Raw genomic sequence first — 25,376 nt, forward strand, 5'->3', positions numbered from 1 at the left:
AATTCCAGAAAAATATCTACTTCTGCTTCTTTGACTATGCTAAAGCCTTTGACTGTGTGGATCACAACAAACTGTGGAGAATTATTAAAGAGATGGGAATACCAGATCACCTTACCTGCCTCCTGAGAAACCTGTATGCGGGTGAAGAAGCAACGGTTAGAACTGGACATGGAACACTAGACTGGTTCCAATTTGGGAAAGGAGTACGTCAAGGCTGCATATTGTCACCCTGCTTATTTAACTTATATGCAGAGTACATCATGCGAAATGCTGGGCTGGAGGAAGCACAAGCTGGAATCAAGATTGCCAAGAGAAATATCAACAACCTCAGATATGCAGATGACACCACACTTATGGAAGAAAGTGAAGAGGAACTAAAGAGACTCTTGATGAAAGTGAAAGAGGAGAGTGAAAAAGCTGGCTTAAAACTAACATTAAAAAAACAAAGATCATGGCATCCATTCCCATCACTTCATGGGAAATACATGGGGAAACAATGGAAACAGTGAGAGACTTTATTTTCTTGGGCTCCAAAATCCCTGCAGATGGTAACTGCAGCCATGACATTAAAAGACGCTTGCTCCTTGGAAGAAAAGTTATGACCAACCTAGACAGCATATTAAAAGCAGAGACATTACTTTACCAGCAAAGGTCCATATAGGCAAAGCTATGGTTTTTTTCAGTAGTCGTGTGTGGATGTGATAGTTGGACCACAAAGAAGGCTGAGTGCCAAAGAATTGATGCTTTTGAACTGTGGTGTTAGAGAAAACTCTTGAGAGTCCCTTGGACTGTAAGGAGGTCAAACCAGTCAATCCTATAGGAAATCAGTCCTGAATATTCATTGGAAGGACTGATGCTGAAGCTGAAGTTCCAATACTTTGGCCACCTGATGCAAAGAGCTGATTCATGAGAAAAGACCTGGATGCTTGGCAAGATTGAAGGCAGGAGGAGATGGGGATGACAGAGGATGAGATGGTGGATGGCCTCACAGGCTCGATGGATATGAGTTTGAGCAAGCTCTGGGAGATGGTGAAGGACAGGGAAATATGGCGTGCTGCTTCCGTGGGGTTGCAAAGAGTTCTCCACGACTGAGTGACTGAACACCACCACCAATATAGAACTCTCCACCAAAGCCTCATTCATGATTACCTCTGGTATTTAGAGAGAAACACTCAAGGAGCAAGTGTATAGATGACAAAACCAGAGAACTAGCCACGAGAGAGTGAAACAAGGATTATAGGTAATGTTCTAAGCATAGGGCTTGATAAAAAAAAGAGATATTCAATGGATGGGAATTGATATTACTATTTTCAGTCATTTTTAACCAGAAGGAACCACATGGTTCTGTTTCCATGAGTCTACCTTCATGACACGTGGGATTTATATTTCAGGCTTCCAGATGCAAAGCTTTCCCTTGGAAGTTTGTTGCTTGTCAATATAAATGGACGAACTCAGTGCAGCCACAATAGAAGCTTCCACGGCCAAGCTATTACTCTGTAATATCTCTGAAATGCCATTTGTAATATTTGGAAATGCAGAAATATTATCATCCTGGGAAGTATTAACAATTTAAATTATGTAAAATCACTCCTCCTATTCCTCATCCATAGTCACCACTATCCATGCAGTTTCCAGTTCAGAACCAATCTGTTACTAGTCAACAGAACATTATCTATCAAAATTGCTATTGAGAACCTTTATACTTCCCCCTCACGTTTGTTTTGATGATCAGCAGCTCACTCTTTCTACAGTTAAGCCTACACATATCAGCATGCTATTCAAAATGTGCCATTTGACTCAAATAGTCTTCCACTCAAAAAGCTGTGAAAATCTGATCAACTTTCTGAGATATTTTAATTTGTAATATGAAAGTCATTCCCTTTACATTAAATTTCTAAACTTTGTCAAATTTTCTCAGTGGGGAAAATTAGTAATAGTCTTGAAATAAGACAGATAATTATCAAGGAGTTTAATTGATTGGCAGCTACAGTACTGGAAGCCCTGGTGCCCTACTGGTTTTAATTTTAGAGAAAGGAAAATTCTAGCTGCACTGTACTCCATAGAAAATTTATTTGAACCTCTAAACTTTGTGGCTAACCAGTGATATGGTCATAAATATGGTGGTGGCAAACTAATTAAAGTTCAATACATTTCCTCAAAAAGTTAGTCAAAGTGAAGTGTACAAATAGAGACCAGTGGTAGTTCAGATTATGCAAAACTAGCATAAATCATTGAAATTAATTACATCTTTCCCAACAACTCTTCAAATTTATTTTCCTATGGTCTTCTTAAATGACAGCGAAAATTTATTTGTTACTATCAAGAAGATAACCTTGGTAGGGGGCAAGCAGCAGGTTAGATTGCTACATGTCCTCTAATATTCATTGTCTTTTTCTTCCAGAGTTACGAGAATCTCCATTTATTTTTAGTTTGTTTTTCTGGACCTATGTCCTCCTGCCTGGATTAATGTTTCTTCTGTGTGACTAAGTGCCAGCCAATGGAGTGCTACCCAAAGGATGGGTCAAGCAATGGGAAGTATTCTTAAAGGGATGGACCATACCCTTCCTCATCGCTCTTCCTTCCTGTGGGTTGGAAAGTGGACATAAAGGATGGTTTTTTAACAGTCCTCTTGAGCCAGAAAGTGGCCTTGGGAATGGAAACCATATGAAGCAGAGAAATGAAAAAGGAGGAGGCTGAGACTGTGCCATCAGCCTGACCCACCTCCCTGTGGCCTGTCATGTGTGACAGAAAGAAATTTCTGTTCTTATTCGAATAAATTACTGTAATTTGAGTTTCTTTCCCTCCCATATGAACCTAATCCTACTGGTGCTAACAATTAGGGAAATCCAGTCTTGGATTGAAAAATAACTGTGAACTAGCTAACTGAAACTGTATAATCCATGTATGGACAACCACCATTGACCATACTGTGTGCGTGTGCTCAGTCGCACAGTCGTGTCCACCTCTTTGGGACCCCATGGACTGCAGCCCGCCAGGCTCCTCTGTCTATGGGATCTTCCAGGCAGGCATACTGGAGTGGGTTGCCATTTCCTACTCTAGTGGGTCTTCCCGACCCAGGAATCAAAACTGTGTCTGTGTCTCCTGCATTAGCAGGCGGATTCTTTACTGCTGTTCCATCCGAGAAGCTCCTAAACAAATCACATTAGGACTTTAATACAATAAAGTATTGAACAGATTTTGGAGTTCTTTTCATTCAGATGAGATAAATATCTAGGCTCATGTTCTTGTTCTCCAGGTAACTGAGGTACTTGATTCAAGAATCTGTGAGACCCTCCCTATCACTTGAAGAACCACAGATACAGATATATCAACAACAGCTCAGGTCTTCTCTTTTCTACTGCGTAAAAGAGATGCTGCATTTGCTGCCCTTCGTTGCAATCTGGTGTAAAGATTCCTCAACAATGATAACTATAAATCATTTGACTCTTTTATCCCTTCTATTTCTACCAGACTCCAGACCAGACACATTACTACCATGGATTAGGTACTTTATGGTTGGACAGTAAGAACTTACAAGAGCAAGTTCTATGTGCTACAGAGGTAAAATGGCCATTGCACCAGGAGATTCAAATCTTCTCTATTTGGCTCAGCATGGCCTTGTCTTACTTCTTCACTTTCAGGCAGGCCATTACGCAAAGAAGGGTTATATTCAGCAAAATAACTCATTTCCTCGCTACACTGCTTCTTGTACTCTTCATTGTCTGAAGTCAGGTTAATTCCTGTCCTTTCTTCTTCACCCTATAATTTGCTCAAATCAGTGTGTGCCTGAAATGTTACTTCCCCAGAGTTCCTCTTAACTAGAGGTAAAATTTTTCTTGAGTCCCTGTTATAATGCAAATACATCATCTGAAAAAAAAAAAAAAATAGCTGTTTAATCTAACTTACGGACATGCGTAAGTTTACCAGATTAGACACCTAAAGTTTATATGGAAACAAGGAATAAGAAAGCAAGACACCTTGGGGAAATGGAAATAAAGTGATGCACTCCAGTACTCTTGCCTGGAAAATCCCATGGACCGAGGAGCCTGGTAGGCTGCAGTCCATGGGGTCACTGAGGGTCGGACATGACTGAGCGGCTTCACTTTCACTTTTCACTTTCATGCATTGGAGAAGGAAATGGCAACCCACTCCAGTGTTCTTGCCTGGAGAATCCCAGGGTTGGAGGAGCCTGGTGGGCTGCAGTCTATGGGGTCGCACAGAGTCGGACACGACTGAAGTGACAGCAGCAGCAGCATGGTCTGTTAAGTAACATCCATAATCCTCCTGCTAATATATTAGCTGCTATAAGACTATTTGGGAGTGATGAAGAAGGACAATAGGAAAGCTCTTGGAGGCAGTTACTGAGTTGGGGAGGACAGCACCAAGGCAACTTCACAGAGCTAAACAAAGAAAACTTGATCCTCAAGATACTCAGAACTAGACCACATCCCCTGTCACACTCTCCTCTGGTCGTGGGAGACAGAAGGGGTCCTTTAGAAGAGACTAGGAGTATACGTAGCCAATAAGGGAGAGTAAACAAATTGTGTTCCACAATGAGGCACTGGAACATTTGCCCACTGTGCTACTGGACAAATTATTCTTTGTAACTCTGTAACAGGGAAGAACAAATCTGACTCCATATTAGGTCCATTCTTTTTCTCAAGCTTAGTCATGCTGGCTCTGCACCTTCTATAAAAGCACAGTTACCTATACCTTGAAATATATAGAATTGCCTATTCTCACGACTCTGACCTTTTAGGGTCCAATCATACAGAGATAAAATGTTGCAGAACAGAGAATAATATTTGTCTTATTGGAGGTTTAAAAGGAATATTGTGATCTGACCTATGTGGACAGCTGCAAGAACAAAGTCAGTCTCGGTCTTGATTCCAAGACCAAGAAGTCTGCAACAACTAACCACAGCCCTCCCTCTCCCTCTCTTGGCCTTTAAAAGTGCTTTGCTGAAACCCATCCAGGAGTTTGGGGTCTTATTAGGCACAAGAAACCCAGGGCCTTGGAATAAACCTTTCTCTGCTCCAAACTCGGATGTTTCGCCTTGTCGGCCTCACTGTGTGTTGAGCATGCAGACTTCACTCCATAACAACTCTTTTAGATTTGGGGAAATACCACACATCTTTCACTTCACAAGAGTTTACCATGCAGCCTTGATTGCTTGGTTATCATTTAATTCTGCTTCGCTTCTTCCTCAAATTCTTCAAAAGACATCTCTTCCTCTTTAAAGGAATTTCCAAATCCTCTGTCTCTTCTTAGGAGATTATTTTTGATGCTATCATTAGCTGATGTTTTTAATATGAGGTAATGTTATTTGAATTCCTACTGATCACTTAATCTTATTAGATAATTAGCATAATACACTGGGTGAATCTGTTAAACAGCAAGAAAGAACAATTGGTGTTTGTGATCATTCATGTTAATACTTCTATTAGGCTAGTATGGTCATTTGCTTGTTGCTTATTAACATGAAAGTATGATATTTATTAGGGCAATTTTAAAGAAAAAATCTAGTTGTATTACTTCATTCATGAATCTTGAATTTCAATATAGAGCAAGTTAACAATGTCTTGTTTTGTAATCAACTCATACCATTTTGATTAAACTGACATGATTATCCTTAACCACAGAAATATAAACATTCAGTTTCACAGATTTTCTGATTGTTGTTCTTTGTCAAAGATATTAGCAGCTGTTTGGTTTTAAGACCATATTTAGATTTGCTCAGTTGCTGAGAAAATTGGAAATATACTGATGGTTGTAAATATTGGGAAGATACGTGATAAGACTTAGCTTAGACAAAATGAAGAACTTGGGGATTTTCGGGTGCTAAAATATTTTTTCAGTCATTTTTGTGCAATAAAAATAAATAACCACTTGATTTGTAGAATGTCACTCAGTCTTGAAATGGATGAACTTTTTAAAAGGCCTGTGGTAATATTATTGATTGTCTTATTGATTGTCGAACTCAGAGAACATTTCACCCCTCTTCTCTCTGCTATCTCATGCAATAGGGGCTAGGAGGCAACATACTGACTTTCCCAGCTTCCTGTGCACCTAGGATTGGCTTTAGGATCTGGTTCTCATTGATGACATGTAATATTAAGTCTACAGTGGGGAGGATTCTGAAAAGTTTTTACTTTTCCTTACACTTTGTGTCCTGAATATAGCTGGGATGCCTAGAGTGGTAGGAATCAATTTTCAACCAGAAGTGACAAGGATGTGGACCAAAAAACCCAAACAAACAGGGCTTTAGATAGCACTGATGAGCTGCTGCTCCTCTTTTACATTTGCCTTCCTTCAGACTTTTAATTACATAAGATGATTCAGTGACTTTATTACTTAAGTCATGGCTAGTCAGTTTTGTTGTTACTTGCTGCCAATAGCAGCTTGTTCAGATCAATCTCCGCTAGTTTGAGGAGATGAGTCTACAATTATGTGAAGACCAAGTCAGTTCTCTATCAGGAACAGAGTTCAAATTTGCTTCCAAGGAGAGTATTCTAAACCAGTACTTTTCAGAAGAATTTTGTGTGATGATGGACATGTTCATACAGGCCATACAGAATATGTGGCCATTGAACACTTGAAAAGTGGCTAATGCAACTGAAAAATTCAGTTTTAATTTTATGTAGTTTTAATGAATTTAAGTTGAGTCTCAACTACACTTGACTACTGGCTATCATGTCAAACAGTATAGATCTAAAGGATTGCTAGTCTAAAGTACCCAGATAACTATAGCTCTCTTGAACAAAATGCAGCCTCTAGCTTTATATATGTTACTGTAAAAGCCCAAGAATGGTTCATTATAGAAAAATGATGACTCAGTGGGGCTTTACACAGTGCCATTTTTGAAGGTTGCTGAATAATATTTAACTTGCATATTAGCTAACTATCAGTATTGATACTAATTTAAGCATTTTACATTGACAACTGTACTACAGGATGTCTTTCTGGAATAAAAATATTTAGATTCCACTCATTTTGTTGTTTGTTAAGATTTTTATATTCCCAATTACACCAGAAAAGAATAACAATAGTGTGCCAATCTTATTAAACTTTGGGGGTACAATAACTCTCTGAGACAAACTGTAAGTTGTAGCTGGGAGAAGAGAGCTGGGTAAGCTAGAAAAACAGCTGCAAAACACACCAACATGGAGCCAGGCGTGGTGAGATGCTGAGAGTTGGCAGCTAAAGGTAGTCAGGGAAAGAACAGGAAGAGGCGTAGTGAATACTGATAACAGAAACCGACATCTGTGGGGCCGTCCTACCCCAGAGTACAGCAATCAGTACTGTCTATACACCCAAATGTGATTTGAAAAAATGACTCTTCATGCTTTGAAGTTTTGTGTAAAACTAAATAATTAGCATGCTTACATTCACAGCTATTTCTAGAGCCCAAGGAACAATTAATTTTGCAAACGTCCAAGGTGGCCTAGAGCTGTTATCACGTCTTCTATTTCCTGACAAGGATCACAGTCATAGACAGCTACTCTATTACCAGTTAGCTCCTGGCTGAGGGAAACAGGCTGGGAAAATTCCTTTGTGTTAGAAACCTGAGTCCCTTCAATGTAGGCTCATGCAAAATTCTAGGACAGAGCTGACAAGCCAAATATATCTCTGAGACAGGACTACCTATAATCAGGGTTCTTAGAGAAATGTAAAGAAAATGAGTTGGAGATTTTGGCAAGCTGTAAATACTTAATCTGGGGCTTCCCAGGTGGTTCAGTGGTAAAGAATCCACCTGCCAATACAGGAGACACAGGTTTGATCCCTGGGTCAGGAAGATCCCCTGGAGAAAGAAATGGCAACCCAGTCTAGTATTCTAGCCTGGAAAATCCCATGGACAGAGGAGCCTGGTGGGCTACAGTCCATGAGATTGCAAAGAGTCAGACATAACTGAGTGACTAAACAACAGCAAAAACAGTATCTATTTAGTTCTCTGGGTAAAACATATTCAATTAAAAAAAGTGTTCAATATAAGAAGTTGCTGCTCCATATTTCAAGCCAATAGTAGTGCTTCCTGAGACAGTTATAGAAACTGGATCAATTCAAAGTTGATTTTATCCTCAGAAATTATTTATATCAGTATCATTTTCATTGCATATTGACAAGGTCTCACCTTAGTTTGCATTGCATTCCTTTGTAAACACCTATGTTTCCTTCATAGGTTCTGCTTTGATCCATGTATTTTATGGTAGTTTCCAATATTTAAGATAAAGATAACCATGTATCAGAAGTTAAAATCCTATCCTGGTAGAAGTGGGCATAAGACATGTCTTTAAGAACATGCCCTGTCTGAAATAAGGTTGCATGTAGAAAATGTCAGTTAAAGACATATGGAGCCATGAATTTTTACCTATGGTATGGCTCTGAAATGCAGAATCTGCGACTGTATCTTCTTCATCCTCTTGCAGGTGATCATTTGCCTCTCTTACCTGCAGAAACAAGGAAATACTGTGAGTTCTTATGTGTTATATTAAACTGATTTTGTAATCCTCAGAATATTGGTGCATTCTATAACAAACATGGGTATGTATGTGTCTGAGTGTATGTTCACATATACACACATATTTTCTTTACTTCACTTTACCCTACTCTACTGCTTGGCTTTATTACAAGTTTTAATTATAAGAGCATATTTTCAGAAATATAACCCCAGCTCTTACATGGTATCTGATTCTGCAAAGATTTTCGAGATAACAGCTTTAGGTTCTTCTTCTTTTGTTTTTTTTAATACTTAATAAAGTCAGTAACACAGAGCTGTTAGGAAAAATTAAGTCTAAGGAAACATAATTCTTTCAGGGACAGTGACTACCCCACAAGTTATTTTAATGAGAATAAAGAAATACACTTAGATCTTTTGACCTTTTCCTAGAATATAGCTCTAAGAAAATGTTATTTTGTTTTTGCTCTTTCCAGAATGAAATGTGAGGTGACTATGATGCGTGCTCAGTGAACTAGGATGGTGACAAATTTATTTAGATTTTTTTCAGGTCAAAAACATCCTCCTTATATTTCAGCTGGGATATTCAGAGGAGTATCAAATGGAACTTGAGCAAGAATCTAATAAAATCACAGTATTTCACAAATGAGAATTTTGAAATCCAGCAACTTTCTTTAAAGATACCATAAATGCCAACACTGGAAATACAACTCATGTCCCGTACTTCCCAGTCTAGTAGCAGTAGTAATAAAAACAGCCAATGCTTAACTACTATGCATCAGGAGCTGTTTAGGTTCCCCACACCTATTCTCTCATAACCCTCACAATGCTAAGAGGTTAAGTGCTATTGTTAGCTCCATTTTGGAGATAAGGGCCCTGAAGAAACAGAAAAGATAAGCAGTTGTCCAGGTGGTGAAACCCGGATTCAAACACAGCAAATCTGGTTTCAGATTTGTGTTCATTTGGTGAAATTTTGTTATTCTCAAATTTCCACTGAACAATGTCAGTGTAGACTTGGCCAGAAAGTCAAGATAGCTATGGTCCTTGGCAGAATGGTCCTGAATATCTCTTTGAGAGTGCATTCCAGCCACCCAGTGATAGTCATGTGAACTGTGCAATGAATGCACTGGGGGTTCACTAGAGGTTGTCAGTGAATTTGTTCAGGGGTTCGAGTTGAAGGCTGAGAAACCATTATTTTATACTTACAATATAGAAAGTCATATACTTGTAAACTGACCTTGAGCTAGACTTAGATTTCTACTTTTTACCTCTTACTTTTTATAATTCATGGAATAAGACCAATTATTTACATTTCATGACTGTGGCCCCAATAACAGAAGTAACTGGTGCATGATCCACACATACTAATAGCTAGAAGATGGCACACTCAAGGGGGTTTGTCAACGGCTATCTGAACCCTCACAAGAAGAGTGTGCTAAGGGCTGAGTATCCAGAGGCCATGCTTCATCTCTTTCTCTCCCCATCATCTGTCTGCTGTTGGCACTGTTTTGTTAGCACATCTGGAGGAAGGGAGTTAGGGAGTAAGGGAAGAAGACCACGATCAACCAGCTCTGTTTCTAGTATTTATGGAAGGCAGGTAGGAACATCTCTGTGAGCATCATCAAGACTATGTTACTTATTTGCCTTCCAAAGTTCCCCTAGCTCAGTGACCTCTTGTAACAAAGCTGCCAAGAAACCCAAAAGGAGGGAGATCCAAACACCTTCATTTCCATTAAGAATTCAACAGGAAATTTCTATCCTCATTTATAGAAATATCAAGGAAGTCTATTTATATTTTCAAACCATTCCAGCACTTATAACAGGATGCTCCATATTTTCCCACACCTGTTATGTAAAATAGTATTTCCTTTAGGTTTTTCTAAACCAACCAATTTTAAACTTGAATGGGGTGCTGCAAGGTGGGTGAGTCAACATCTCCGTCAGTCTATGAAATACTGAACAAAAGAATCCAATAATTAGAATGAGGTTATCATCTTGGGAGATAAAGCAAAAGAGGCTTAGAGAGGGTTGGTGATCTCTTCAAGGTTATAAAAGAATTTCAGTTTTAAGAATGGGCACTCTTGACCCCTATTCATCACTGTAATTTAATTTTTTCAGAGTGTACCATATGGTCACACTCATCCTTTCCAGAACTTACCAAGAACTACTGTATCTTTCTTAGTGTCTAGCAATTAGGTAGGCAGTATTCCAAATACACAAAAACCATATTTTCATTTAAGAGTAAGAAAAAATTTTCTGTGTGTGTGTGTGTATAAGTGCCCTGTTTCTCTTCCCAATGTTTTCTGTGGAACTTCACTACCACCTCTGTTCAAGTATCATTTTTAAGAAGGAAAATAAAACCATCTTGAGGTCCTACCTGTTAGCTCCTTGTCAGAACTTTTCTAGGGAATTAAGTGCTTAACAGCAAATGCTAAATGTGGCCTCTTGGGTATTTATCAGAGGAACTGGGCTTGTATTCAGGCCTCTAGTTCCTTCAGCTCCTCTGGGCTAATGATCCATGAGGAGCAGATGACCCATGAGGGGAAATTTTGAATTGGAAGGGGATGGATGAAGAATCAACAAAGGAATGGAAAATAGGGTAGTGTCTTAGAATGGCACACTTGTCAGCTCTAATTATCCATACAAATAGATTTCAATGCAAAGTGGTGAGTAATTAAAAAAATCCATTTGCCTATGGAAATGAGGGGCATAATTTATTTTGGCAGCAGATTCCCCTTGCTAATTATATTTTTCATAGGCTGAAATTAAAATTAATTTTCATTCTTGATCACACAGGGTTTGGATGTTGGCAAAAGGTTGTGGAACTTCTAGGAGGCAAAGGGCTGCCAGCTTAAGAGGAAGAATTTGTCAAAGTGAATTCTTCATGTGGCAAAGCACTTCATGGATGGGAATGGTCACAAAACCAAAAAGTCTGATTCAGCAAACAATGGTGTTTAGAGATTTAGAATTTCTTCAGCCATTGCTCTACCAGAAACAGATACAAATCAAAGTCAGTAATGTCCCACTTGGTAAGAAGTATTAATGGCAAGAGATTCATGGACAACAAGTACGGGCTTTTTTCTTTTGGCCACACTATGGGGCATGCAGGATCTTAGTTTCCCAACCAGGGACAGAATCCATACCCTCTGCATTGAAAGCACCTAGTCTTAACCACTGGACCGGCAGGGAAGTTCCGAATGTGGGCTAATTTGGTTTCAGTTTGCTGCCAGTACTTTGGGCATCTTCTAATGGTGCATGTACCTTCAACTTTTGCCCATCTTTTGAGCTCTGCAGTTGTAGTCAAGAGCTTACTAAATACCAGTTTCAAAAAAAAAAAAAAAAAATACCAGTGTCTAACAAGTAACTATTAAATGTCACTGTGCCCATTATATTCTATTAACCTCTCCCATTAGAAAAGGCTGGGAGGAATGAGTTACAAAGGACACAAGAGGAAACAGGGAAAAAATAATTCACTGCTGACAAATATCTACATAATTGCAGAATAAAATCCAGTATTTGGGGACATCCTTCACTTAGAATTCTGTGTATATTTCTTCTTTGAATCATCCTAACATGAATTGCTTTCCCAGAAAACAACATTTTGATGTTAAAGCTCATTGAAAAGGAAAAGAACATAATGAACCTCTGTGAGATGAGAGAAGTGATCTTTGGAGGGAAAACTTCTGGAAGGCATTACCTTTAGAAAGTCAGTCATTTAGAAAGCTTTGCAGGAGGAGGGTAAAATAGGCATGCTTCTTATTAGCATCCAAATAGTATTTAGAACAGAAGTGTTCAATTAAAGATGTTGAAATTATAAAATTTTGCAGAACTTAATAAGATGATAACAATTTGTGTAATTATTGTACTATTTTATACTACTTCATCACCACAACCTTAATGGGGTTGAATTTGATACTTTATTATTAGCATATGTGATTTTTTCCAGCCTATGTGACACTAGGTAAAGAGAATACTCATAATTTAAATTAAAATACCCATATTAAAATGGCCTTCTCTTTCCAGGTATATGATCTTGTTAATTTTGTTAGTGATTTTTATTTTGTCCAGTGACAGTTAAATAGGATCTGTTCCTTTGAGACTTCTCATTTCAGAAAATTATCTAAATTCATAGAAAGGAAGGATCTACAACCTATACAAAGGAGAATGCATTTCTTTCTGACTTATTTACTTAAGACTGATGCAATCTTTTCCGGGGATGCCTTTTTCCCCTCTTATAATGATTTTGCATAATTTACGTAAAAGTATAAAGTAATATGGCCCTTGTCAAAATTACACAAAAATTAGAGCTAAGTGGGCTGTAAATCATGCCATAAATGGGGACATAAGCCTTTAATTAAGGCTCTGAAAACAGAAAATATTTAATTCGGTAAAGTGTTAATAAGGGATTTTTACACATATTTTAGAAAGCATCTAGCAATCTTGAAAATGGATATGCAGTCACCAACGAATTAAGTAGAGGTGTGCTACATACAGGGACTTGTTAAATTACAGAAATAATTTTTCTATTATATTACTATAGATTAAAATAAAGGTGTCCCAGGTGGAGCAGTAGTAAAGAACCTGCCTGTCAATGCGGATTGGCAGCACAAGAGACTCAGGTTTGATCCCTGTGTCAAGTAGATCCCCTGGAGAAGGAAATGGCAACCCACTCCAGTATTCTTGCCTAGAAAATGCCATGGCTAGAGCAGCCTGGTGGAGAAGGCAATGGCACCCCACTCCAGTACTGTTGCCTGGAAAAACCCATGGAAGGAGGAACCTGGTAGGCTGCAGTCCATGGGGCCGCTAAGTCGGAAACGACTGAGCAACTTCACTTTCACTTTTCACTTTCATGCATTGGAGAAGGAAATGGAAACTCACTCCAGTGTTCTTGCCTGGAGAATCCCAGGGACGGGGCAGCCTAGTGGGCTGCCGTCTATGGGGTCACACAGAGTTGGACACGACTGAGGTGATTTAGCAGCAGTAGCAGCAGCAGAGCAGCCTGGTGGGCTGCCGTCCATGGGGTTGCAAAGAGTCAGTTACAACTGAGTGACTGAACATACAGACACAGATTAAAATAATGAAAAAGCTTTAGGACTCTCATGATTATATATAGTCTTAGTTTGTAAAGGGCAAGGATGAAGGTATATTATGGCATAACAATTTTTGGGGGAGCTGCATCTCACATTATTCAGAATCTTAGTTCCTGACCAGGGATGGAACCCATATCCTCAGCAGTGGAAGCACAGAATCTTAACCACTGGAACTCCAGGGAAGTTCTTGGTATGATTTTTGAAGAGTGATTTTATTCAGGGAAAAAGTATGCTATTGCTTTCACGCAAAATAACTACTGTGAGAAGAATTTTTTGCAACACACTTGTAACACAAGAAGCAGATAGCAAATTTACCTTGAGCCCTAGTAGAGGAAAATTCCCTTAAACTCTTGATTTTAAAAGGTTAATGAGCATTCACATCAGTGTGCTCTGGTATTAGAATGTATCTTATTTTGCATCTAATTTCCTTTCCATATAGGCTGATAACATATAATAAATAGGTTTTCACTGCTATTCTTTTAATAGTCCCAAAGGGGATTATGGCCATTGTCCTTTCTGGAATTAGTAATTTTAGTCCAATCCATGTTGATAATCATAGAGATGAAAAAAATTGCATTTTACATCTGAAAAAATGACTAGCATGTCAACTATCTAGGTTAATAATATTTCTTTATATTGAAAGCTTCCCAGCATGTCTTAATTTCCTCTTGCAGCTAACTAAAAAACTAGTCTATGAGACCCAGGTTCAATCCCTGGGTCAAGAAAATCCCCTGAAGAAGGGAATGGCTTCAGTATTCAGTATTCACTCCAGTATTCTTGCCTGGAAAATTCCATGGACAGAGGAACCTGGAGGACTACAGCACATGGGGTCATAAAGAATCAGACATGACTGAGTGACTAACAGCTGATGGATTATATATACTTGGAGTGGTTAGGGAATCCTTGTTCTCAGAAAACAATAAGAGTGTTTCTTGCAGATACTCTGGGAAGACGAAACGAAACTTGTTACTACATTGTAAAAGACTGAAAATGAGAGAGCAAGGCAAATTACTTTCCCATTAGGAAGTAATAGGAAAGTAAAAATGAAATTGTAAAAGCCAAACAGAGTTGTTTCCCCCCCCTCCTTTTTGGTATTTTTGTACAGTGAAGATATACCCCAAGCTGTCAGAACCATCTTAAATGGGGCATAGTTAAATTGAGTGCCTCTGATAAGGGGCTCTGCCAGGCTATCAAAGTTTTAGATCAGCTGGATTGAATTTCCAGCATATTGCATATTTCCACACATTTATTCTCTCTCTTTCTTTCAGTGACACTACAAGGGCAGCCTTAGATACACTTCTAATTTGAGATTTTATAATGCAAGGGACATCTACGTTTTCAAGAAAGGGTGATATCATGGAAGCCAAGAGCAAGAATAAGGGGAAAGAAAAAAAACTTTTGCAAAGAACATAGTCTGCATACCATTTCAGAGTCTGAAAAAAAAGACCTTGTAGCTTTTTACAGTAAAGAGGTGTTTGGAAAAAAAAAAAGCATTTAAGTGTACATTTGTTTCAAATTAAAGTGAAATTTTAAGGAACCCTAGAGTTTAATTATTATTAACTAATAATTAATAATAATGTCAAATCGGATTACTACTAAAATCTCCTCTATCCTTGAACCACTCCAGAAAAACATGACTAATTCCTAAATTTTTCAGGTTTTCCTGAAAAAGGAAAGAAAAAAGGTAGTACATAGTATATTTTACAATCTTTTATTATGAGTACACAAATATATGGATATGGTAATTCTGAAAAGAGATTTTTTTTTGTTTGAGTGCTTTAAAGTTTCCATAAAGGAACAATGAATATCACAAGATCAATGATGCAAGAACAGAAAGAATTTAAGGAGAGGAAGTTCAATTTAAGATAATTTTAAAACAAAAATATTTGAAACTAGCATATCCTGGGGAAACATCTTTTATTCATTTTTTTAAAAGGAAATTACCCCCTGAGTTCTGAACCTCATAGTTAAAAAACAAAATGATAGGGAGTCAAGTTCCAAAAACGATACCTTGAATCTTAACTCCTTCTATCTTAGGTAGGATTAATCAGTATAAACAACTTAAGGAAAAAAGGGGAAATGCTTAAATCAAATCATCAAAATAGGCAATATTCTCTAAAATTGTTTTGCACTTTTATTTTTTCTAATCATTTTCATTCCCTTCTGCGTTGCTGGAAATGATGGAAATAATCACCATAACGAATTCCCAGCACGAGGGTACAACGTGAAGGTGAACACCCACAGCATCACTGCCTGCCCTGTGATCACACCAAGGTTCTGAAAAGAGAGCTACAAAAGAAAGCAGCGTGGGTGGAGGGAGCTGGGACCCTTCCAGTCTGGCTGCCATCATTCTGTTACAGTGTCTCCATGACTTCTCTCTCTCTTCTCTTTGGCTTTAACTTTCTCTTTCTTGGTCATCTCTTGCCTGTATTTTCATCAGTGAAAAGTAGACAGAACCCAACTAGCCCATATAGGGACCTAACAGTTTATAACCAGGATGGTGCAGTACTTACCAGGGAGCCTTTCGGTTTTTCCATATCTGCTTTGGTTTTGATGTTTTTCTTGTGGTTTCCTTGAGTGCTGAGAGAGCTGCTGGTGAGACAGGAGCCCTGGGAGCTGCCCTTTAACACACTCCTACAGGAGAGACTATTTGATCCACTTTCTGTCTGTTGAGCTGCTTTCTTATCAACTCTGCAGGTAGAAAGTGATTCCTCTGATCAATTACATTGCTCTTCTTCAATCACTCTATTTATCCCAATCCTTTAATGTTTAAAGTAACCTCCATATATCTCTTTGTCTTTAAACCTTTGAGTGGTAAGTGTATCTCACTGGCCTTGGTCAAATCTGCATCTGCTATTCCAGCAGTGTATCAATTTAGATTTGATAATACAATAATTTGTTTTCATTTTTATGATTGCTTGTGAGATGAGGTAGGGTATAAGATAAAAGCCTGTGAGGAGTGATTGCTAAATATGTTTCTCTTTTTCTCCATTTTAACTCATTCGTATTGGTGTATAGCCGATTAACAATGTTGCCATAGTTCTAGGTGCACAGCAGGGCAACTCAGATGTACACATACATGCGGCACCCTGGAAGAGAGTGGAGACTGGGGGAGAACGGCTAAATACAGGCTGGCTTAAGATCAGCAGAATATGTAATTATCTCTGGAAAGTTTTAAGTGTAAGTGTGCTTGGTACAATAAGTGAGATCAGCATCCTTTAAAATGTATGTGTAATTTTCTTCCATTTCATGCCATGTGGATCCACTCATGATTTCTAGTGTAGGTTGAATTTCTATCAACCTTGATAAAATTTACCATTCTTTAATTTCAAAGACCATTGGTTTGGTTAACAGAGTAACATGGACTAAATTATCATTTTATTGCTAACTTTTATTCCATTGTTTAAATTCTGGCTAATGTATAAAAGATTGCTATGATGCATTCCTGCTTGTCTGAAAAACATGCTTGACTGGTATTCAATATGCAGGAGACAAAAAGCTCTCCTGGTTAGGGGGTGGGGTGGGGTCCTGCACTGCTCTACACACGGCCACCCTCTCACTCTCTTTGCCAATACACTACCTGTTCAGAAGTTCTGTCATAAAGGTATCTTTCGCTGAACATGGAACAGGGCTGGGTCTATTTCTTGATTCAAACTTCACTTGATCATAAATGTCTGGCGGTGTTTTCGGGTTATTTCTGTTTTGCAAACCACTGTCTGGACCATCTGCCAACTCGATATCCCTGTGAAGTTCATTTTCCATCTCACACTGTAGCTCAGGCTTCTTTTTCTCTTTCTTTCTCTCTGATTTCAGCTGTTTGTTTCCAAACCCTAAACCTTTTGCATCTTTCTTTTCTGCTTTGGTTTTGGAGACATCCATCTTCCTGCTACTGAGAGCCGGGAGTCTGCTCCTCCGAAAACCGAACCAGCTGGCAAAAGAAGGCCCCGGCTTTGGTTTTGCTTCCACAGAGGTGGACTTTGTTTGCACTTGGCCCTTTTCCACATTTTCCTGAATGCACAACATGACCTTTTCTTCAATTGTGGGTGAGAGCGGGGCTTCTGGGCTTACGACACCGGCCCTGGTTGTAGAAGTGTCTGGATACCTTCCGGAAGTTTCTAGCTTGGAGGTCCTGCTTGCTGTGAAACTGCTGGGATGTGGCGTCCTCCCCAGGCTCTGTGGGCCTCCTGAGCTATCTGTTGGGGTGAGTGGGCACCTGCAGTGGTCGCTGCCTGGTTCCTCAGGTACCGTCACCCTGGGGCCTTCTCCCTGGGCATAGGCCTGCTGCTCTTCTGTTCCAGCTGGGGTGAGGGGCTCCTCGGATTTTGGAGGGATCCTCAAAGGCAACTTGCTTGGGCTCCCATGCTGGCTGCTGGAGCTGCCTGTGCTCCCCAAGGAACCCTGCCTGGGGGAAGGGTGTCCCAGGGGCTTCCCAGTGCTGGGGAGACCATCAGACACAGGGGTAGACGCACTCTTGCTGGGAGAGCCTTGGTGGAAGAGCTCTGCCGGGTGAGGGAATTGCCTCTCTCAGCGGTGTTGGTAATAATTTGAGTCCGGACTTTGCCCAGCCCTTCTGTGGGGGGCGTGGGGGCTTTTCCCCTGAGTGAGCACTGAAACTCTGGCTGCGGGCTTTGGCTCCGTTCATGCCTAGAGCTGGTTTCAGGTGTGGTTTGCTGGAGGACAGGGATCTTTTCACAGACCTGTTTTCTACTCCATCTTTTCTATCAGCCCCAGGCATGCTATTTTCCAGTGACTCTGGCATTGCTCTTTCCAGGGGAAGCCCTTTGGCCAAACTCTCTTGTGCTGGTAAACTCACTGGAGACGTATTTCTTTCCCCTCCTGTGGTCTCAAGGCTGGCTGGATTTCTGGAGGCCCCTGGCTTAGCCTTGCTCACAGCCACGGAGGTTTTCGAGGCTTCATTTAGACTGTCTTTTTCCTGTTTCCCTGGCACCGTGGAACTTTTCCTGAGCAACTGGGGAGACTTCATGAAAACTTTGAGCCCAACTGGGAGGCGAGTTTTCAGTCCTCTCTCATGAAGGTTTTGACAACCATGTAGGGGGTTATGGCTTTTGAAGGATGCTGATGATAAGGGACTGTTAACCTGAGATGATGGTGACTCATTTACCCCTAAGAAGGAAGGCTTGGAAGATGCAGAGACACTGCCACTCAACTTTTCTTTTCTCCCTGGAGATACACCTTTGGAGGACGGTATTTCCAGTGGCTCACGGGGGGAAGCGTAGTTCTTGGGAGTCTGTAACCCTGTGTTGTTCTGTGTGGTCCCAAGTGTTTGGTGAGGTGGGGCTCTGGCGGCATTTCTCTTTGGAGAGACTTTTGGGGGCTCCGGGACCATCACAGCAAATGAGCTGGAGGGGCTGTGAGCAGGGCATCTCATCTGGATTGCTGTTTCTGCGGAGGGTGGTGAGGGAGTGAAGATGGGCTTTTTGAAGGCCACAGATGGTTTCTTCCCCTGCACATCTGTCAGGGTCTGGTTAAAATAAATAACAGGAGCAGAGGATCCTTTCAGAGGGGGTGATTTCAATACCATTCTTGCTGTCTCGGTGGAGACCCTGCTTTCGGATTTGGCAGATGAAGGTGGTGGCAAAAAGTCATAACTGGGCCTGATGAGTAGGGAGACCGACCTGCCTGGAGGGGATGGTGGGGAGGGCGATTTCACCCCGGCCTCTGGCCCTGGATCACAGTGTTTATCCCTCGTGGGGGGCTCCCCATCGTCACTCCGCTCAGTGGGGGGCCTGGACAGCAACTGTGATGCTAGCATCTGATTCTTGGAGCTCTGGACCCAATCCCTTCTGCTGGACATCTTGGAGCCATGAGGAAGCTGGGTGGGGGGTTTTGGAATGTGTGAATCTGGCTGCAAATCAAAAAGGGGAGCTGGACCTTCAGTCTTTTTGAACTGTGAGAGTTTCCCTGGAGCTGGTGATTTCTCAAGAGTCACTGAGCCAGCTGAGGGCATCATAAGGGAGGCTTCAGGCTCCCTTACTCTCGATTTCTGAGGTGAAGACTTGCCCCTGGTAGGTATTTTTGTCAGACTTTTCTTCTGACAGACGCCTGTGCCCACAGATGACCGAGAATGACTCTGGCATGGTGTGACATGTGTCGGTTTGGCCAGTCTTTGAGTATTTTGCGTCACTGTCCTGGGGTGGAAAGACACAGCAGGTGTCATGGCAGGATCATCTACCTCATCTCGTGGAATGTTTCTTTCAGTTTCCTCTTCAGACCTCTTTAAAAAAGGGTAGTCTCTAGCTGCAGCCCCTGGCTGTAAATGAGCAATTCCCTGAGGTGAAAGTTCAGTGTGTTCCATCTGGGGCCCAGCAGGGGCCTGATGGATGGAAATCTCCTTTCTGGTAACAGTAACAAGGCCAGTCTGGTGAGAGCTGAACTCAATGGGCTCGCCGTCTTCTGCATCAAATATCACAGTAATACATTCTTCTGAGGAAGTCCGTTTTACAACCCTCTGTTGCTTAATGAAACTAAACGTCTTTGGCCTGCTCTCTAAATGGACGGGTACTTGGTTTTCTTCCTCCTCGGGAGACCCACATGAAGATTTTTCAAATCTTGTGAGGATATCCAGGTTCTCCGTGGACTGGTCAGTGTCCGCGGTTGCAGACAAATCTGAAGGGCTTTTCTCATCACTGCTCTCGATGTGCAGCTCATCCAGGGTCTCCGGGTCATCGGTGTCTGAGGGCTGGAGACTGAGGGCCTGGCAGCCCTGGCTGGGTGAGACCTTCTCTCTCTGTACCCGAGGCCCCTGCATGCCTGGGCACAGCTTCTGCTCCAAGGGACAGTTGCTGGCACAACCGGTCAGCTTCTCAGGCCTCTCCCTGGAGTAGACCGAGGAAGTGACTTCTGAACAGTGTTTGCCATTCAGCTCCCAGCCAAAGAGGCTGTCAGAGACACTGTGGGTTAATTTACAACTGTGCAGCCTGCAGCCCTGGTTTGGAACCACTTGGACCGAGGCTAAGGAGGAAGCGTCCTCATCAGCCTCGTCATGAGAATCCGTGTCATAAACAAATGACTTGTGGGGATCCGTGCAGGGGCTCCCTGTGTCTGTGGGTTTGCAGGGTGGATATTCCTTCAGGCTGCTACTTTTAATTCCTGGAGAATAGATTCCTTCATTGGAGTTCATGCAATCTTTATAACCCCATTTGGTTATCACTGATGGGGGTTCAAGTAACACTTTTCGCTTCTGGAGCTTTCTTAGTCCTTCCAAAATGTGGCTTTCCTTGATGCGAGTTGGAGGTAGTTCATCCGTAGGACTAGCAAAGCCACTCGGGAGCGAAGAGTCAATACTTAACCTTTTGTCCCAATTTTGTGATGACTGCTAGGAAAGAAAGAGGAGATATTAGACATGATTGAGCCCTGTGGATCACCAGTTTATAGAAGGTAAAGGCCATCATTAAACTTAGTTCATCCTAGTGGTTGATAAATATTCACATATAAATGTATTTATTCATTAGTTAATGCAAACTAGTTTATTATGTAGCAAAACTCTACTTTGCCAGGTCCTGAATTAAGGAGTGCATGATATAGATAAGTATGAGATAAGGACCCTGCCTTCAAGGAGCAGGTGACCCAGGGGGAGTTGGGCTCAAGTACTGTAAGTCAAGGGAGCAAATGAGACATAGAAAACTAGTAGGTACTCTAGAGTTTCAGAGGAGGGAGACTACATGTGTGTTTGAGAAACCACAAAAAGCATAAGAGAAGTTCTCTCTATTCTTCTCCTTCCTTCTTTCCTTCCTTCCTTTGTTTTTACAACAAACTTAGCCCTAGAAAGATGGATAGGTTTGCCTTAGTTTAAAAGTAGAGGATTTCCCTGGTGGTGCAGTGGATAACAATCCACCTGCCATTGCAGGGGACACAGGTTCGATCCCTAGTTTGGGAAGATCCCACATGCTGTGGAGCAACTAAGCCCGTGTACCACAACTACTGAGCCCATGTGCTGCAACTACTGAAGCCCGTGTACCACAACTCCTGAGCTCGTTACCGCAACTACTGAAGCCCGTATACCGCAACTCCTGAGCCCATGTACCACAATTCCTGAGCCCATGTACCACAACTCCTGAGTCTGTGTACCACAACTCCTGAGCCCGTGTGCTGCAACTACTGAAGCCCTTGCACCTCGTGCCTGTGCTCTGCAAGAAGAGAAGCCACCACAGTGAGAAGCTGGTGTACCACAATGAAGACCCAGAACAGCCAAAAATAAATAAATAAATAAATACAAATTTAAAATATATATATATATATATTTTTTTTAAACTAGAGGAAATAATTTCCAGGCAGAAATGGAATGGCAAAGACCTTAATTGGAAAAGTATGCTTAAGGAACACTTAGGGAATAATCAGAAGATAATCTAGCTCACTGTGCAGCGTTTATGGGAGGTGAAGAGGGTAAGAGGAAAAGTGAGTTGGTCCAGGCCTTATAGTCCCTTCCATTCTAACAACTGAAAGTTAGAATGTCATGCGGCTTCAAGACTTTATTTGATAGGCAGTGAATATCTATGAAATATTTATACACACAGAGCAGTTGGCCATTTGCCGTTAGAACCCATAGCAATGATTGACCTACTAACTTTGAAAGGTCAATTTCCTGTTCTTCATATTTCTCCAAATACCAGTATTAGTTCTGGAGAAGTGACCAAGAAATGACATAGAAAAAACATGGCATTCTCCTCAGACATTCACATTTATCAAAATATTGCTAACAAGAAACAGAATGGCAGAGGAGGAAACTCATGCTGACCTAGCATCTGCTGTGTACCGGCCACTGACCCAGTGCTTTGACTTAATTTTCAGAACAAGACCATGAAACAGACAATATCAATCCTATTTTCAGAGGAAGGAAACTGAGATTCAGCAAGATCTGTCCTTTGGAGATCATACAGTCAAGGAAGAGCTAGTGCAGAAGTTTCAACTCTGGTTTTCTGGGCCTTTTCTATGACTCAGTTCTGAAGTGGCTGCATGGGGATCTGAACCAGGCAGTCTGGCTCTAAAGACTGCACATTAATCTTGAAGTGATACTGCTAGAGTCAGACTTAGCCTCTGTTCTCCCCTCTGTATTAGTCAAAGTCATAATAGAGACCATAGGTTACTCCAACAGCCCTCTTCTGAATGAAAGTTGCAGAGTTTAATCACAAACTAGCACTCAGGGAAATTAGGAGGCTCAGAACTAATGACTTTTTTTAAAAAGGCTGTATAATTAATGCTGAAGAATGTCTATGAATGAATCTGATACATGTTCTCAGTACCAATCTTGGCTAAGAGTTACAGCTCCCATTGGCCTCTCCACTAGCTGCCCTGCTATCCTGGGACCCTGAACACTCACGCATATGCTCATAAGCAGACATCAACTCAATGTCACAAACTTACTTTGGAATTTCAGATTTTTACTAAGCCAAGAGCATTTGCTTGCATTTGCTTACACTGAAGACTTTTTTTTGTTTTGTTTTCATAAAACTGACCTTTATTATCAACATGTCTTTTTTTTTTCTATTTGTTATATGTATATTTAATTTTAAGTCAAATTATATATTCTGTTTGGAAAATTCTCCAGGGTCAGTAGTTGCTGTGGAGAGATCTATTTTGGTGATGCTTTCCTTCCTTCTCCTCCTCTGCTGTGCCATTAAAAACTTCTTTGGAAAGCAGAAAAAAAATCCCTTTAGTGGGTATTATAGACTGACCAGTGAATAGACTGCCACAGCTTGGGTTTCTAAGAATTTCCATGATTCTGATGTCACATGCACAATAAAGAAGAGAAGCCAGATAGAAGTACTCCATCAAAGCTTGAAAGGGGCAGATTTGTTCAAGCCATAGAAGATGTGCTCTGCGTCAGCCCACCCACTTCCTTCCTGCCCCACAGCCTGCCCACGCTCCGGTATGATTCATCCCCAGGGCCAGCAGCTGCGAAGCTCCCAGGGCCCAGGCTCCCTACCCTGTGAGATTAGCCACATTCATCAATCCGTTTTCCTCAGAAGGTTATGGTACTTAATAACTTGAGAAAAGTTGGAGATAATCTTGAAACCTGACAAAGAGAAGCACAAGTCTCCTGCTGGGGAGGTGGTGGGGTAGAGCTTCTCATTTTTTGCAGGAAAGTCAGAAGAGAGTTGCTCTGGAAGGAGGGTAGTGGCTGAATGATGCTGCTGCTAAGGTAGGAGCCTGGGTTTAATGTCCACAGTTCTTTTCTATTTCTTGAATAGATAATTGTTTCACACATTATTTTTTGTTCCTGTTTTATTAAAGGACGTTCTTGGTCTTATGGGAAAAATCCATCCCAACACCTGGCACTCTTTCAAGTTTTAGACTAATTCAAAATCTAGCAGAATAGTTGAGGTTCTGGAGCCAACTGCTCAGTTCTGCTTACTGGCTATGAGACCTTGAAATAGATGTGTAATTTCTCAGGACCTCAGGTTATTCCTCTGTGAAAGAGGGGAAATAAGAAAACCTAAGTAGTAAGTTAGTGGGCCTTAGAAAGCATCACTATGAACAAAGCTAGTAGAGGTGATGGAATTCCAGTTGAGCTATTTCAAATCCTGAAAGATGATACTGTGAAAGTGCTGCACTCAATATGCCAGCAAATTTGGAAAACTCAGCAGGGCCACAGGACTGGAAAAGGTCAGTTTTCATTCCAATCCCAAAGAAAGGCAATGCCAAAGAATGCTCAAACTACCACACAATTGCACTCATCTCACACGCTAGTAAAGTAATGCTCAAAATTCTCCAAGCCAGGCTTCAGCAATACGTGAACCGTGAACTTCCTGATGTTCAAGCTGGTTTTAGAAAAGGCAGAGGAACCAGAGATCAAATTGCCCACTTCAACTGGATCATGGAAAAAGGAAGAGAGTTCCAGAAAAACATCTATTTCTGCTTTATTGACTATGCCAAAGCCTTTGACTGTGTGGATCACAATCAACTGTGGAAAATTCTGAAAGAGATGGGAATATCAGACCACCTGACCTGCCTCTTGAGAAATCTGTATGCAGGTCAGGAAGCAACAGTTAGAACTGGACATGGAACAACAGACTGGTTCCAAATAGGAAAAGGAGTATGTCAAGGCTGCATATTGTCACCCTGCTTATTTAACTTAAGGAACTTCCCATGAGAAACGCTGGTATGGAGGAAGGACAAGCTGGAATCAAGACTGCCAGGAGAAATATCAATAACCTCAGATATGCAGATGACACCACCCTTAAGGCAGAAAGTGAAGAGGAACTAAAAAGCCTCTTGATGAAAGTGAAAGAGGAGAGTGAAGTAGTTGGTTTAAAGCTCAACATTCAGAAAAAGAAGATCATGGCATCTGGTCCCATCACTTCATGGGAAATAGATGGGGAAACAGTAGAAACTATGGCAGACTTTATTTTTGGGGCTCCAAAATCACTGCAGATGGTTTCTGCAGCCATGAAATTAAAAGATGCTTACTCCTTGGAAGGAAAGTTATGACCAACCTAGATAGCATATTCAAAAGCAGAGACATTACTTTGCCAAAGGTCCATCTAGGCAAGGCTATGGTTTTTCCTGTGGTCATGTATGGATGTGAGAGTTGGACTGTGAAGAAAGCTGAGTGCTGAACAATTGATGCTTTTGAACTGTGGTGTTGGAGAAGACTCTTGAGAATCCCTTGGACTGCAAGGAGATCCAACCAGTCCATCCTAAAGGAGATCAGTCCTGGGTGTTCTTTGGAAGGAATGATGCTAAAGCTGAAACTCCAATACTTTGGCCAGTCCTGGGTGTTCTTTGGAAGGAATGATGCTAAAGCTGAAACTCCAGTACTTTGGCCACCCTACGTGAAGAGTTGACTCACTGGAAAAGACTCTGATGCTGGG

General features: G+C 41.0%; 1 protein-coding gene across 1 annotated transcript in view; it reads right to left on the reverse strand.

Moving 5' to 3' along the window:
* Positions 1-25,376, reverse strand: part of NCKAP5 (NCK associated protein 5) — a 1,094,443-nt gene that overhangs the window by 119,743 nt on the left and 949,324 nt on the right. Inside the window, 5 exon segments of the mRNA XM_070389536.1 lie at positions 8,369-8,447; positions 16,059-16,236; positions 17,126-18,029; positions 18,032-18,130; positions 18,133-20,881. Coding sequence (XP_070245637.1) covers positions 8,369-8,447; positions 16,059-16,236; positions 17,126-18,029; positions 18,032-18,130; positions 18,133-20,881 — 4,009 coding nt within the window.

The sequence above is a fragment of the Bos mutus genome, chromosome 2 (assembly GCF_027580195.1).
Source record: "Bos mutus isolate GX-2022 chromosome 2, NWIPB_WYAK_1.1, whole genome shotgun sequence".
In the NCBI taxonomy this organism is placed as follows: domain Eukaryota; kingdom Metazoa; phylum Chordata; class Mammalia; order Artiodactyla; family Bovidae; genus Bos; species Bos mutus.